The sequence below is a fragment of the Leuciscus leuciscus genome, assembly GCF_965113295.1.
Source record: "Leuciscus leuciscus genome assembly, chromosome: 6".
Taxonomy (NCBI): Eukaryota; Metazoa; Chordata; class Actinopteri; order Cypriniformes; family Leuciscidae; genus Leuciscus; species Leuciscus leuciscus.
This window is the reverse complement of record NC_138730.1, coordinates 24337028-24354423: the sequence shown is the minus strand read 5'-3', so window position 1 is coordinate 24354423 and position 17396 is coordinate 24337028. Positions and strand designations below refer to the sequence as shown.

The following is a 17396-nucleotide window of genomic DNA, read 5'->3' as shown; positions in this document are numbered from 1 at the left end:
ACTCCAACACATATATGTAGTGCTCGAAAAAACACACAAGTGACGTACCGATGTTGATGTCATGGGTTGGAAACAAAAATTAATCATTACAAAAATAATACATCATTTTGTCAGGAATTTCTCCCACGGCCTCAAACACAATGCAAGGATTATATGCATTTAGCAGGTCTGAATGAGAGAATTGATGTAGCACTAACAGGATATTCAGCCAGTTAACGAAAGTTTTCAGGAAATGGACCAAATCAAGCTTAGACCAATATGATGTAAATGCGTCCATGAATTTACGAGAAAATGTACTGGCAACAAATGCATTAAATGATGAGATTTATGGAGAAGGAAAATGGAAGAAACCCTGAATGCAGAATGGCCCCTGAGCAATGAAAGTGCAAATGTATTCAATGTACACTACTTGACATTCATCTATTGAAAGACAGACAGATCACCGCGTGTGTGTCTGTGTGTGTGTGCGTGTGTGTGTGTGTGTGTGTGTGAGAAAGTGTGTGTTTATGTGTGGGTGGTTGAGCAGTGGGAGATGATTACATTTGGTGTTAGATACATTTTTTTGATGTAACAGAGCTCATCAAAAATAGGAAGAGGGTGAAACAGAAGAAAAAGGAAGGAGAGAATAAATTTGAATGTATGATATGATGTATTCAGCCTGATGCAGTGATGATACCTCACCCACAGCCTGCAGGTGAGATGCATACAATGTTTCACTGGATTAAGACGCCGTCAGTGTGAAAGCATGACCCTACATAATGTCTCTGCGGCAGCAAGCGGGCATTCTGTGATTTCATGGTGCTAAAATGCTTATCTTGCTAATTCTGCTCAAAGACACTTTAAGAATTCATATGCAATGCTTAATGCTCACTTTAAAAGTCTGTGGAAAGCATGAATCTAATCAAATATTCAATATAAGGGGGATTAAGGGTAACACTTTGAAATACATTAATACATATTGGCAGCCAATCTGAATATTGTCTATATACACTCGATCAATAATTTGATTGAAATGAGCACAACTTACTTTAATTGTGTTCAATCAAACTAATATATTTAAAACTGAACTTTACTTAATTCATGTGTGTTAAAACTATGAGTCATTATTTTGTTGACATAACTAACTGAGCAGTTGATCTGTATTTCCCAGCATGCTTTGGGACTACAGTAAGTTTAGCAATTAAGTGATATTTTATGTGTTTTTCAGTAAGGAAAAAGATGTTGTTAATTTATGTTAGTGTTTAATGTTCAGTTATGTTGGATATTTAGAGGAGTTTCTGAAATGTTTTAGAATTTTGTGGTTACCATCCATTATGCAGAAGAGTGTTGCCTGTGCTTATGTTGTGGGCGCTCATTGATGTGAGTTATTGTCTATACTGACGTTAGTATATGATCATATTTGATCTTAAAATACTTAAGAGTATAATAATGAATGTCATTGCTTGATTGAACACAAGAACATTACATCTCAGTAAAAAAAAGTTTAAAAAATGACACTAACGTGAACAAAATGAGTTATTCTAATGTTATAAAGTTAAGGTTAACATACTAGAGTAAATTAATTTGTCCTAAACCTACCAAATTGTGTTGACCCAACTAAACTAAATGACCTAAATTAAATTGTGTGTAATTATGAAGTTATCATGAGCACTGTAATGTTTGAAGCAGATTTCATAACAAATGTCAGTAGATTTTAAAACAAGCGGTTAATTTATAAATCTGTAAGATCTTCCCTTCATGCTGAAAAGGGGCGGGGCTACATCAGGTCTATATGTTGGAAATATGCATAAATTATGTTCAATTACAGTTGATCTTTGAAAACACTAATAATTTAATAACACTGTCAAATGTAATATTTAAATAATCTTAAAATGAATAAAAATTCCTTACTGTACATATTGTGATACCTAAATTTACTTTTAGCATTAAAATGTTTGATTTTATTTTTATTTTTGTTTCTTTCTCTCTATTCTGCCTTTTCCAGGCAGCACCAATACATTTGAATACCTTCACATGCATCTCACAGACAATTTAAAAAGATGTCAAAAAGCATTTGCTGAAAATCAAGCTTCTTGAAATCAAATAGATATGCACAATGTGCAAATGTTTATGATTTATTAAAGAAAAAAAATCATCTATGTGCTTTTGAAGGATTATCTGGCTATATCTTGAAGTTATTATAGTTTAAGACAGCAGGTACATTGTAAAAATGTTGTTTTGTAAGGAAACCTAAAAAATGTGCTTCATGCGGTAACATTTAAAGTAGGCTAACTGGTTTTATTTGAGCCAACAATATTATTTATATGACTGAATCAACTTGAATACTTCAGGTTACAAAGAAAGACATTTTTAAGGATTCGATCGGGTAAAAGTAACTAAACACTGCACTAATCCACCGGGTGTGTGTGCAGTGTGTGCTAGATATAGATTTGTGACTGTATACATATTCACACAAATCAAACTGCACAGTGCATGGGGGAGGTTTTACATTTTTTATGGGGGAAGGGTGTGTGTGCAAGGGGGTTGTTTGAATGTACTTAATAGGTAATATGGTGGGGGATGGGAAGTTAACATTCAGGAGATGCCTGTTTCTGAGGTAAAGTTATGATTCCAAGTATCCAGCACTGGCACATGCTCATGCTCTTTCAAATACACAAGAGACAAAACAATAGGCAATCAGAGTAACCATTGCTCATACAATTAGGAACACACACATAACTACCTCTGAACAGACTGGGTTTTGCAATTATAAAAAAGAATCAGAATCTTTTTGTTCAACCACAAGTCAAACCCAAACTCTGGCTGGCAAGCGTGTTTTGAAATTAATTCAGAGTGAATGAACGTGCACTTTATAAATGACCTGATTCACTGAATTCTGATGAACTTCAGCTGTGAGGAAGTTGGTTTAACACATGGTGATAATATTTGTAGCTATCAGATGTTTCACATTGTGAAATCCTATTGATTTTTGGTTCTGTGTACATCCGTTGAACTAACATATTGACTAAAATGGAACTTCCCCATAGACTCAACCTCCAACCAAACACCCTTCCCAAAAGAAAGCCTCCTCCACAAATAGTTTGGCAGTGTATGGGGAGTAAAACTGAACAAATTCTTCGACTAATATCCTAGTCATTCTCTTTTGTTCACCTCTTGTTCCACATTTGATAAATTAACACTGTGTCATCCAATTGAAATAAGTCTATTTACGAGCTCTCTCGTGATGTGATAGCTGAGTGCTAGTCTGCCAACACAATGCTTCAAATGCCAGCTGATACTCAAAGGTTAATGGAATAGAAACCTCATTGTACATTTATTCACCCGATGTGGGCACCATATTGTTCTTTAACAAAATGTCAGCATAGCTTAAATGTTAATGATTTCTCAAATTTCTTCAGCTCTGAAATTGTCTGCCACATTTATCAAGCTACCTCACTGTACAACAGAACTTTTTGAGATTCATACATGCGTGCCTTTATGTGTTGTTGTGAAAGTGTGAAATGTTAAACTCAACTTTTAGCTCTTGGACACATATGTTAGACTATTGTAGCCCATCTTTTTAATAATAAAAGAATAAAGTTAGATTTTATGGCTGAGAATGTCATGAAGCCATAATGTTTTTTTTTTGTTTTTTTTTTTGGCTGCCAGTCACACATTGTTCAGAGATTAACAGCCTTTGAAAAAAATGCTGACACGACTTTGACCACAAAAAAGCAAGCTGTTGTGTGCACTAGCATTCAACGTTCAACGGCCTGTATCCAAACAGAACCAAAGCAGACTTTCTTTTACTGTGGCTTTTGATGCAGAAAGGCCACTGTAATAATACATTCTGCTTTGGTGCATTCATTGCCAAAAACATTATACCAACAGCAGCACTGTGTATCTCTATCATCATCAACCTCACCATCATCATCATAATCATCAATGATAAATGATGAATATTACCAATTTCTCGAATGTAATTGACAAGAAATAGGACCACCTGCACCTCCTTCATTTCCATTTGTCTGAGGAAACATGGGCTACTCATTTTCTGCAAAAAACATTATGCTCTGTCATAGACGGCATTGTTTTTTTGTGTTTCTCTCAAGCTTTGATAACCTAGTTCCCAAACAAATGAAAGTGAGATCGATATATAGATAGATCATGAAATAATATCATGTAGCTATAGTTCCCCCCTTAAAATAGCCTTTTTTACATTGTGCAATTTTGCAACATGACCCAGCGCACAATGTTTCAAAGAATGCGTATCTTGAATTTTAAGAGCATAATAAGTAGAATCTGGAATAGCTCAATCTTATTTATGCCTGTGCACAGAGCTGCTTAATAGACTATGTGCTGAGGTCTGAAGCGAGTAGTGAAGCCTGTCAGCTTTCTATTTTAATTCTGTAAAAGCAGCTTTGGTTGTTGCTAATAACTCATCTTCATTGATTAGCCTATATATTTCTTGAGTTTTCCTGTCAATTGAGACTGTTTCTCCTAATTACAGTGGAGAAAAAGATTTCAGAAACTATAATTGTTCTGTTTCTGTTTTCTGAAGGCAATCACTCTTTATGCATTAATAAAATAATAATAAAATAATAATAATAATAATAATAATAATATATAAACAGCAGTCACATTTACAAAGTCAGTTTATATTGTGCCTGGTTATTAAGGGAGAATCAAATCTATAATAAAAAACAATACACAACAACAACAAAAATAAAAATAAAAACAAAAACTTTAGAAGTCCTTGGACAAAGCATGTGAAATACCATAAAAGGTTTATAATTTATTTAGGGCTGCCAAACGATTAATCGTGATTAATCGCATCCAAAATAAAAGTTTGTGTTTACATAATATACGTGTGTACGGTATATAATTATTTTCTATATATAAATACACACACATGCATGTATATATTTAAGAAATATTTGCATGTATATACTGTGTATATATATTTATATTATATATAATTTATATTATATATAAATATTTTATATATAAATAACACATTTTTCTTAAATATATATATGGATGTGTGTGTATTTATATATAGAAAATAATTATATACCGTACACACACGTATATTATGTAAACACAAACTTTTATTTTGGATGCGATTAATCGCGATTAATCGTTTGACAGCCCTAAATTTATTATGACCTTGCAGTGTTAGGTTATAGGGACCCTAACCCAGGTGACGCAGTGTTATGTAATGTCACATTTAAATTAGTAAACTAATCTTTTAGAATTTTTCACTTTTAAAAACATATTGCACCTATTTTATTTTTGTTGTCTGACAGGCTTCCAGGCCAGAGTTTGTGGGGGGAGCAGCGACTGGAGAGGGGAAAATGAAAAACCAGGAGTGGATGTTTATATGGCAGTAGATGAAGGGATGGGTAACAGTTTCCAGATTCCTTTTATTTAGGATTGCCACTGCTATCAGTAAAATGTAGACCAGTGGTTTTCAGCCACTTAGGAGTATCAACACATTTAAACAATGAATAGTGCTTAATTGGATGATCCCACAACTTTCAAGAACTGCTTGCTCTTCAATAAAAACAACTTAAGAAAGATGATGCCAGTTTACATGATTTAGCCTACTTTTATTTTTTTTAGCAGGTTTTAGAGTTTAATTTAATTGTGAATTTATGAAAGATAGATTGTTTTATTATAACGTATTTTAAAGTCATTGTGTTCCACTTTGGAAGTAGCCTATAGTTGTTCATAAGCCTAATGCACCCAGTGATGGAGACTCTTGTTTACATTTTTTCACGATAACATATTCTAATGCGGTGAAAGACTCTCCTGTCAAAAATATGTTCGTTTTGAAGAGCGATACTGGCACATCTAAACGGAATCTTCCGTCAGCATATGTTCAGACAGTATCATACGCAAAGTGATGCAAATCCTGAAGCAGGAGCGCAGTCCGCGCACATCGCAGCGCCCCCTGTGGCCGCTCAGCGGTACCGCCGCGTGGCTTGCGAGTCTTTTGTGTGTGAACATTGGCAAAGCGCTCGCTTCTCTCCATAGAGCAGTTACTCTGAGCCACAGCTGCACCAAGAAGATACACATCTCTACTCACAGCAGTCAACATAGACTCACCAGATGCTCTTGTTCTCTTCAAACCTGAGCACTTTTTTCCCGCGGTATCTCTCTATTGTAAGACGACTGAGGTAAAGGTTCATATAAAAGTTTTTGTGAAAACCGCGGAACGGATGTGAGGCGCAATAGACAGCCTCTTTCAGTCTTCAGTTGGCACCTTCTTCTCTTATTTGCGTTGCGATTTCTGAGTAAGCGAGGAACACATTTTCTAGTGGAAAGGCAATAGGGGCCGGTTGATGTTTTTACTGAAATGGACGTGAGATTTTATCCTCAACCTCCACCACCATCAGCAACAGATCCTTCCCGACTGGGACAGTCTCACTATTCGGACTCTCCGTACTGCAATAAGGTAAAGCTTCATTTCATGATGCATGCTCTTCATTTATGTATTTTGTTTGAGTTTTGCCGGTTTGAACTTTAACTGTCGAGGACTTGTTCAAAGTTTGTACTTCACCCGACTGTCACAGTGAGTCGGAGAAAGTAGGAGCGATTGAGCGCGCGAGACCAAAAATGTTTCCAAACCTGGTGACTTTGTTTATTGTTTTATTATTCTTATTATTTCTTTTTTTCCCTGAATATAAACGTTTATATATTTAACTGTTAAATGAGTACATTAGCATTTTCACGTGCCATTTACGTCGCGAATTTAAAAAGCGCCTCTACGGGTTGTCATAGAGACCGCTTATGGACTGTAAATAATATGCAAATAATTAGATCGCACTAAATAAGTTGGTATCTAGAAGTAGCACTCGCTTACTCAAAAACACCTGCTCATCATCACAGCCCCAAACTCATGGGCATCAACAAACTGTCCTTTACCCAACACGCACTAACAACATAGTAACCATATATGTGTATGTTTATTAATGCTGTTCACATCATAGTTGTGTTTAATGCTTTGTACCTACGGAATTAATTGATCCTTCAAGTTCCCTGAGGAATAACAGAGATAGCCTATGTGGGGTTTGTATTCTTCTATTTCTCCTAATGATGGTGCTGTTACTGTGTGTGTGTGTGTGTGTGTGTGTGTGTGTGTGTGTGCGTGTGTGTGTGTGTGTGTGTAGTGCATGTGCGCAGGATAAAGAGAGATGGGGTAGACGAGAGAGAGAGAGAGAGAGAGAGAGAGAGAGAGAGAGAAAGAGAGAGAGAGTGTGTGTGTGTGTGTGTGTGTGTGTGTGTGTGTGTGTGTGTGTGTGTGTGTGTGTGTGTGTGTGTGAATGAGGAGGGGGTAGGGTTACTGTGGGGTGATAGAGTGGGGGTTGGGGTTGTATTATTCCTTTCAATGCTTCTTGATTCACTGCCATAGGTCTCATATCCATGTCTAAGTGCAGTCACATACACAGTGAAATGTTTTATGGATTAATCCCATTTTTAGTGACAGACCTTATTTAAAAAATCCTTGAAAGCGCAATTTCATTGCATTGTTTCAGTGATTCATTTGTTAGATGTAATTTTGATGTGAAGCAGTAAATTGTTAATATCTTTGCTGAGTTTATAAAACCAGGGTAGAGAGGTTGGCGGGGGTAGGGAGGAAAGGAAGAGGGAGGGAAGGAGGGGAAGGGCTTTCAGATGTAATCTATATAGTGTAATTTTACTGCAGAGGCAAGTCAGCCTATATCAACTCCACTCGAGATTTTTCATCTTAGCAATTCAGAAAGAGAGGGAGGAGGGGAGCTGGAGTTAGAGGAGAAAGAAAGAGAGAGAGAGAGATGGGGGTAGTGGTGGGGGGACACAGCAGAGCAAACAAGTGAGATTGTGACAGTGGTGTGTGGTATCTCCAGAACAAATAGACAGAAATTGATGGTATGTGGCTAAACGGGGGTCACGGTGCCAGTGGGACTGATGCAGTCTGTGCACATAGACCCCCTTCTGATTACCTTCCTCCCTACCTGCTCTGCTCAGATCCCAAAACACTGCGGTCCACACTCTTTCTGTTTGATGTGGACAGAAAGATATCAAAACAAGCACTGTATCTTTATTCATACACTATGGATTTTAGTTCCGAGCCTTCGAGACATACGCTGGTTCATAAGCGTTCAGTTGTTCTGCACTTTGTTGTGGATTTTCTGCAGTTCAGCAAAATGTGTAAATGCAGGAAAGTCTGTGTTTGTCTAGCGCAATGCTTTTTGTGCATTGAAAGGTACACGTTTCGAGCCTGAAGTTATTGCTGCGAGGATCAAGAAAAAAATGAAGCAACTTTGTACACACTATCTGAACTTAATGCTCCACACTTCCTGTGCTATACAGTTTGGTTCTTATCGCCCTGTGCTTATCATGCAACCTGCTCGGGACACAAGACACAGTGTTGCTTTGCTAAGAGAGTGTTTCCCAAGCAAATAAATGCAAAGGCAATTAAATCTGAATTTGAAGACGCCGTACAGAACTCGTTGAATCTGAATCTGCACCTCTGATGTGTGCTTTACATGAGTGCTGCTGTTAAGGAAGTCGAGAGTGGTCTTGAAGGGTACTCTGGAGAGATTGGATTACAGTCTGTTTGGGATTATGAAAACCGGCAGAGATGCAGCCCCTGACCATTAATGGCCAACAAAACTACTCCGCTGAAACCGACCTATATCAAAGCGAATTATTTATTTCATGCCTAACGACTTTCAGCTGGTGCTCAAGTCGCTGCATTAATGGAGTTTGCAGGCTCAAAGTTATTACAGCCAATGAGATAATGCAAGCAAGCTGTTAACACTACGCATGACTCATTGTCTTGTAAGTCTGTCGTTGATGTGGTTTTAAGGAATGGCGAGAGGCCCAAATTTCACAGGTTTTGCTTGTGTACGGTCTGTGCGCTGTCAGCTGATGTCACAGCAGAAGTCTGATTAATTGGGCTGGGGCCAGTTACATAAACTGCAAGACTAGTCTTAGAAGTTAGTCATCACATTTTTTTCTTTAAGAATGTTCATAACTATTTTAAGTCAGTTACATAAAAATGTAGACGGGTCTAATTTGAAACCAAAACGTAAGACTGATTGCCCCACGACTAGCCAGAGTCTTGACATAATGGCTGTGTTTATGCAACTGGCAGCTGGAGTTATTTTGTACCTACAAGGTTTGAATGATGCATACACTGTAAAATTTTTTTATATATTTTTAGAAGTTGACAATAAAATAAAGATGATTGGAGTACATTTGACAAGAAAGTACTATTTCAGTATTTCTACAAAATTTCACATTTAATTCAATGTGTTACTTGCTGTTTCTTTGTAATAATTTGTGAATTTTACATAGTGATTTCTGAGTGAACATTTTTTTTAAGTAAATCCTACACCAGAATCAATTAGGCTGATACAAGAGGATTTAATTGCCTGTGCATTTAAAGTAGCAAATAATAGAGAGTTGGTGAGCAAAACAGGCTTGTGGTTTTTTATTGACGCACATTTTTTATACCTAGCAAACTGTCTCGAGATAGAAAAATTTTATTCAAGATCTTTTGATTACAAGTATGGAGTATATTCTCCTGAATGTTCTGTATGTGTTTTTGTAGTGTTAGTACATTCCAAATGTGATTCCTGCTCTTAAGAAGATTACATTAAAAACGGATGAGAAATTAGATATCTCAAATATGTATTGCTGTCATGGGCCATGCTCTGTAATATAAAGTCTGCTGTGTGCGTGTCTTAGCCACAGGCATTTTCAATTAAGTAGAAATTACTGAGATCTTTGGTGGTCCTGGATGTCAGAGGGTCCCAGGATGTCGACCCTGACATAATACGTTGTCTTTTGTGTTTGTTAGTCAAGAGCAGAACTCAAACCCCACTCTAACCCCCCCCTCCTTCTACTCCAGCTGCAATGATCATTACATGCATGTGCATTTTTAACAAAAGGAGCTAACGGACTTATCATCTGAGTCCTGAAAGTGGAAGCTGATTTGACTAGGAGAGAAGGAGAGAGGAGCTATAGGCTAGCTCTGGTAATCTCTGTTTACCAGGTCACTGCTTCTTAGAAAGAGTGATGTGATGACAGGGTGAGACTGAGTGGGCATTTCATTCATGCCCCCCCTGCCTCGGCCTTTAGAGCACTGATCAAACCACACTCCTAAATGTGAGAGGAAATCAATGCATGCAGCAGTCTGTTTGTATTTGATGCTGTATCATTCACATGATGTCATATGGTAAGTGGTTTGCTGTACAAAAATCCAAAATCTTAATTTTTCTTGGCTCAAACTGAAGCATGTAAATATAAATCATGTGGGACTTTCCATATGGTACACTTTGGTGTTCCACTTTGGTTTTTGTCTTGAGATCTATTAGATATGTTTGGCAAACTAACCTGTCAATTTAACATAGCATGAAAAGTATAGTTTTACACACATCAAATTCTTTATTCCCCCATTAGAGGTCTTGAAGGAATTTATCTTTATTGATGTGTTTCTTCTTTTCATTTTTAATTGCTTTATCACTAAATCTCACAAATCTGGGTTTAAACTCCACATTTTGTTAACATGGTTGCAAACATCACAAACCTCATTTGAAATGCACAGTAAATTAAAAAAAGTTCATATAATATTTCATTTATTGATCAACATTTAAGCAAGTTAAGCACATCCTTTAACTGATCATTTGTTAAAAAAAAGAAGAGTTTTAGACTGAGGGTTTTAGAATATGAAAGCCAAATTAGGGATGCACGATATATCGGCCACCATATCGGTATCGGGCGATATGTGTTCATTTTTAATGTTATCGTTATCGGCCTGTTAAGAAAATTTGGCCAATATATTAAAGCCGATGAATAATGTATTATTTCCTTCAGCTCAAACACTTCAAGATGCTGTGTATCAATGTATGATGGTTTGGAATTGCTTGAAATATGATTGGAATCACTTCAAAAATGAAAATACAGTGAAGTGCAACATGTGCAGCATAAGTCTGTCATAGAGGCTACATAAAATTATAATGAGAACATCATTATAATTGTGTTTGGGTCATGGCTTTTAATGGTGAGACTTTTGTTTTTGTAATCAGGCTCTCAAAAATTATATAAAAATTAGGATTTAGAATTATCGGCTTTCAAATATAAAGAATTATCGGCAATCGGTATCGGCCAAAATTTTCATATCGGTGCATCCCTACCAGTATGGTTAGAGTTTTGCTGAATTATTAAAAGTTATGTTGATTTCAATATGCACAACCAGGTGTCAGTGTTTAGGGCTTTAATACCTCCATGTTTTAATCGTTTTGAAAGCATTGTACGGTAACTCCAAAAATGGCTTGTTCTCCCCCTTTAAACAGAGATGTCCTTCCACTGACGGATATCTGGGAGTTTTTCCTATGTCAACAGCATATGTCAACATTACACCAGCCGGCCACACATGGGTGGATTGTCATAAATGTGAGATGTTTACATAGGCTGTGATCTTTGCTCAAGTTGTGCCTAGGTCAAGCTCCAAGCACAACAGCACAATGAAGAGCTGCACATCACTGATGTGACTATGTTTACTTGATGCTTTTCCATACGATGTCGTCTCCACACCAACCACGCTTGACAGATATCTTTACAGATGATTGACACTTTTTGATGTGTTAGAATGTTAGAATGATCAACAGTAGTCACCGCAGTGCCCTGTGAGTAATATAACTAGTAACTTCTTACTGTTATCTTTGCAGCAGATGCTAAATCAGTTGTCAGTTAATGAACTAAAATGTACATTTGCTGAAAGAAGAGATCCAATTATTGTCTCGTCTCCACAATATCAATATATTCTCATTTAAGGTCAACTTAATTGCATCCAAATTTGGTCTTGCTGGTAACAAAAGCCATTACTGTTTGAGTTCCTGTTCAGTGGCTAGCTGGCACGGTTCACTGGCTTCTGTCAAAAAGGATTTGCTTCTGATTGACAGACTCACTGGAATGTGAATGGAGTTTTTAATTGCATATCATGTGTGCATATCTAAAGAGACAAGCTCTGTGGCTCGGGCTACTGTTCATTACGACTCTACAGGTCAGCGTACAACTCAACTACACAAACACAAACACGCACTCGTTATATAGGACCATTACATGTGGGCTTGTTTCTTCTCACTTTCTTCCATTATGTGGTAGAATATCTGCTCAGTTTGTTTGCTTTGGCTTTACGGACATGTCCACATATAACTTTCCCGTATGTGGAAATTAAATACATAATATACTGTCCAAACACTCAGACAGGAACTGTAGCAGATCACCAATTTATTTGCACACCATAAATGACACTGTCTACCATCAGCGACTGTGCTATCACAAAACTCCACCAGACACATTTCTTTTGGTATCCTGTACCTGGATACCAGACGGGACTTATCCTGCCAAGCTCCAAAAATAAATAAATAAATAAATAACATCATAAAAGTATTATTAATAAAAAAAGTATTATCATATGACTTGTGTACTGTATTCACGGTCATTTGATAGCTTTGTGAGGAACAGACTAAAAGTGAAGTTGTTATTCACTGAAAATCTTCTCTTCCTCTTCATTCTGCATATTCAAACCGGTGTGTCACGTGTGGTTACAAATTTAACCAGGTTTAGCAGTATTCTTTTTTTCCAATAAATGGTTTATATGGGTATTTCTATTTTATAAAATTATTGTTGGACTGAAGATTTTTGTACTGGATTTTCACAGTTACAAGTTGATTCAGGGGTTTACAAATTAGGGTTCGGGGATGCACAGTTGGCCTCAAGGTATTTATAGATATAGATATATAGATTAATCGCATCTAACATTAACGTTTTTGTTTACATATATATATATATATATATATATATATACACGCATACACACAGACATATTATATATAAATATAATAATATATATACACACACACATATATTATATAAACAAAAACTTATGTTAGTTGCTATTAATCGTGATTAATCGATTTGACAGCACTAATATATATATATATATATATATATATATATATATATATATATATATATATATATATATATATATAGCTTTAGTACGTTGACTAAAACAATAATTTATTTTTACATCACACTTCAATTAGGGCTGCCCTTGACTAAAGATTTTTCTAGTCGACTATTAGTCGTTCATTTACGCAATTAGTCGACTAATCGCACGTGTATATTAATAAGCCATAAATCATAATATTGAGCCTTTAATTGTCTAAGCATAGCCTAATCAGTATTTTAAGTTAAATGCCAGTGATCACACCGGCGCCTTCATGTCATGCAGTATGCGCGCTATACTTTATCTTCCACACTTCGCACAAACACTTGGATATGCACCTAATAATAGCATACATTTATCTAGGTTAACGTTAAAGCGAGCAGCCATGTAAAGTTGCTACTTGCATGTTTTAAATGACAAGCTGCCTTCATATTTAATGAAGGTGGTCCAAATTATATCTGGGGGTCCTTGGCATTAAAATTTCAAAAACCTTTGGTTAACCGTAAAGTTACTTTTTTTTTTTTTTTATGCTACATATTTGTTTTTTCATTCATATTTATGTTCTGTTTTCTCTCCCAGGGAAGGTGTACAGTGAGAAAACAACAACATAAAAAAACACGGGTATTGTTACTCTGTATCAGGAAAGAAAAAGTGTAATCAGTGCACCTCTAGTCCAGAATGATTGCCGGTCATGATCTCCAAGCCCACAAAAGTGTTGTTAATTATGCTGGAAGAATGATTATTGTTGTCATTGCTCGTTCCACAGACCCAGAGGGCCAAACCTGAAAAACAGAATCGAGGAAAATAATGTGGTATCTGCAATCAGCCAAGGTGGTTTGGGAAATATATCAGTGATGCTATTAAATGCGAAATGACTTAGAACAATCTGCATAAGTGGAGTATGTTGTGAAGAGGTGAAAAGAGTTTGTCATAGTCAGTCTGAAGAGACCTGTGCTGAAGTGCTAAGACATCACTTTGTGTCTGGGGAAGAAAAGAGGGAATTTTGCTTGCTTGGTATGTTCCATTTTTGTCTTTGTCACTGTGGAAAATGCAAGGCCATAAACACGAGCATTCCTGTGAGAAAGACAGCGTTCAATTGCATTTTACAGCCTTGAATTCTAGTGACATGTTTACGTCGTCTGCGTCTGTGTTTACGATGCTGGTCGTCAGTCCCAGTTCAGCCCTCTCCAATCTTTTGAGTTTTCCTTGCGTAGTAATTCAAACAAATGTGACATAGCGCTGCAGCCATGTTTGTTACTAAATAAGATTATTTTCTCAATATAATTAGCTTCTCTCTCTGCTAGCATATCAGCCAGTTTAGTATGATGCAGAAAATGCCAAAAGATCAACTCATTAAGTAGCTGAACATAATGATCATAAAATCTGGACATGTGTTCGCTTTATTTTGGCTGGGGAAATGTTTTTTTTTTGGGCCGTCATGCGCGTCGAGAAAATTCTGGCACAAATCTGTGATTGCGATTCATTGGCGGCATCTCATTTTTTGGGTCTGCTTTGCCCAATGACAGTCTACATATGAATAGCTGATTAGGCTCCCAGTTTGAGGAAACATCCAAACAGATGGCTCTGTGAAAACCAATCCAGAATAGCTTAATTGTTTAGTTTAATCTCACTATGAAACATATTGCAATCATTTTCACATAAAGACTTTTTTTTTGTCACAGAATGTAATGAAAGTTATGGTGCGGATCCAGGATTTTTGGAGCAGCCTGAGAATATCCCAAACATCCTCTTTCGCCATTAGTTTAATTGCTAATATCTTTTTAGGACTCTTACCATAAGAATAATTCAGATTCCGTTGTTTGTAGTGTTTGAGTGCGTGTCAATAACACGCAAGGCGTGTCTCACAACTGAAATCCTCTGTTTAATTCACAAACTTTTCTCTATTTTTTCATGGCATATGCACCATTTCAATGAGTCCAGCATCTGTTAAATACACGTTTGTTTGTTTGTTTGTTTGTGTTTGTTTGCATGCTTGTAGTGTTATTCTGGCCACAACAATAGTGCCAGCCTCTCCATTGTGTGGTGGACTTTCAGCAACACGTCAGGACTTAAATGCGCACAGCAGCTTTGTGAAGGAGCACACCATGGCCTTTGTGGGCCCATCTGTAGGTGAACTAATGGCCTGTTGTGTTTCCCCTCATTCAGCTCAGTCTTTGGTGTTTAAGTGGCACCTGTCAGCCTTTTGATGCCTGGCCCTCTGTTCTCCTGCGATCAGGAAGGACACGTTGCGAGTTCCCGATCGCTGTCTTGTGACAAGTGTGAGATCATGTTACAGCAGCACTAGAACAGGTGGGCCTCACACCTTTCTCCTCTGGAACATAATCATCAAAATGGACTCCACGCTCTGAGGCTTATCGTTAGCTGTAATCAAAACCTATAAGTGCAAAACAGTAGGGTGGTGCGCAAAACATCAATATTGCACTAACCGTGATGTGGTTTCAAGATGATGAGAGCATTCTAATGCCTTGTTTTAGATTATAAAATAGAATTGATCTACACTACCCTTCAAAAGTTTGGGGTCAGTACATTTGTTTTGGAAGAATCTAATATTTTATTCAGCAAGGATGCAATTGATCAAACGTGACAGTAAAGACTAAATTATTACAGGAAATTTCTAATAAATGCTGTTTCCACAAACTGTTTTCAACATTGATAATAAGAGTGAATCATCATATTAGAATGACTTCTGGAGGATCATGTGACACTGAAGACTGGAGTAATGATGCAGAAAATTCAGCTTTGCCATCACAGCAATGAATTAAATGACATTTTAAATTAAATTAAATGAAATGACATTTTTCACAATATTACTGCTGGACTGTATTTTTGATTAAATAAATGCAGCCTTGGTCAACATAAGAGATTTCTTTCAAAAACGTTAAAATAAACAGTAATATATGTAATTTGGAAAATCTATCAGTTTCTGAAAATGGGGTATTTCCTTTGCTTATTGTAATGTAATGTATTGTTTTCTAAATTACTATGAGATCTGAGTTGTTTTGTGTTGTTGAAAGAATTTTTTTAATTGAAAACATTCTGCAAATTGAGAATTTAAGTTCAGTTCAGTTCCTGAATTTGCATTTTATGTTCAAATGTAAAAAGTTAGTATGTCTGTCTTTATGGCAGTATGTTTATACTTTACATTAAAGTCTTTTGGACGTTTCCGCTGCATGTAAAATTTAAGAGCAAGAAGAAAAAGATGTTTTTAACAAACATCCCTTTTATTTTTTATTTTTTGTCTTCACTGCGAGCAGCTGTGTTTGAGGTCAAAATCGACCCAAAATAACAGACTTAAAGTTATAATTGCACGCTTGACTTTCAGAGAAACTCCCCTCATTGCTTGTTCATGGTCTGGTGAAAAGCTTTGAAGCAAGTCATTTGCCCAAGTTATTATTTGAGGGGTTTAGGCTGATCGATGTTCCATATTTTGGGGTGTTTACACATTCAGGCTTTTAGAGGACACACTCAGCCAACTCAACTCAACTCATGAGCCTAAAATTAGACATGAAAATATGCGTTACTCTGCGGCGCACAAGAGAGCAATTAATTTTAGTGCGGCAAGTGTGTACGCCGTTCATACGCAAAAGAGAAGGTAATTCAAAGAGACTTAAACCTTATCAGGACAGCTACAAGTGAAATGGAAATGAAAGGCGGTGGACAGAGAAAACAAGGAGCTCATTTCAACAGGAAACCAGCAGAAAGTCATACTCAATTTTGTTTTGTATTAGTCATACCTTTTTTGCGGTTTCCCGCTGAAAGGATAGAAAATGGAGTCAAACATTTTTCAAACCCATTTGTTTTATAGAAGCACTTTGAAAAGTTTTGTGGTTGAGGCTAGCATTAGATTAGTTGGGATATGTGACTGTCTGCCATGAAAATAGCCTTTCATCCTCTACCATTATTTTAAACACTAACATTAAAATTTTAAGCTTTAAAGTCATTTCAGACATTAATTTCCGCATAGCTTTCAACTGAAACTGCGTCTTGTGGTCCTGATTTAGTAAATGTGATTCTCACTGTGCTAGACAAAAGGCACAGTATATTAAAATCTGTCCAGAGGGGCACGTTTCTAGCCTCTTCTGGATAAGAGTGCAAATGAGTCTGTCATCACAAATATTAAACCCGATCTATAAAACAATTCATGAATTTTCGAAGCCCCTGGGCATTCAGTTTCACACCTTCCCTGTTCATGGAAATGCAAAGCAGTATTACACAGGTTCTATATGTGTTTTAAAAAATGGAAATAGTTCCATTGTCATTTTAATAACAAAATTTTTCCAACCTTGCAATTCAAACGGTCGAGGCTTATAAGTTGAACTACAAAATCATCTCTGTTTCAGTACCTCTGAGTCTGATAGAGGTGGACACACTGTTTTTGCTCTCTGCA

The 17396-nt window shown here is 36.6% G+C and overlaps 1 protein-coding gene and 1 long non-coding RNA gene across 2 annotated transcripts in view; both read left to right on the top strand.

Moving 5' to 3' along the window:
- The first annotated feature begins 5982 nt into the window (after positions 1 to 5982).
- The window catches only part of tox (thymocyte selection-associated high mobility group box), a 57874-nt gene continuing 46460 nt past the window's right edge, over positions 5983 to 17396 (top strand). Inside the window, exon 1 of the mRNA XM_082173868.1 lies at positions 5983 to 6439. Coding sequence (XP_082029994.1) covers positions 6341 to 6439 — 99 coding nt within the window. The 5' untranslated portion in view covers positions 5983 to 6340. The remainder of the gene's footprint in view (positions 6440 to 17396) is intronic.
- LOC309501704 lies at positions 6447 to 9174 on the top strand. Its single transcript, XR_014206981.1, has 2 exons — positions 6447 to 7112; positions 7155 to 9174. It is a non-coding gene; the product is annotated as an uncharacterized lncRNA (long non-coding RNA).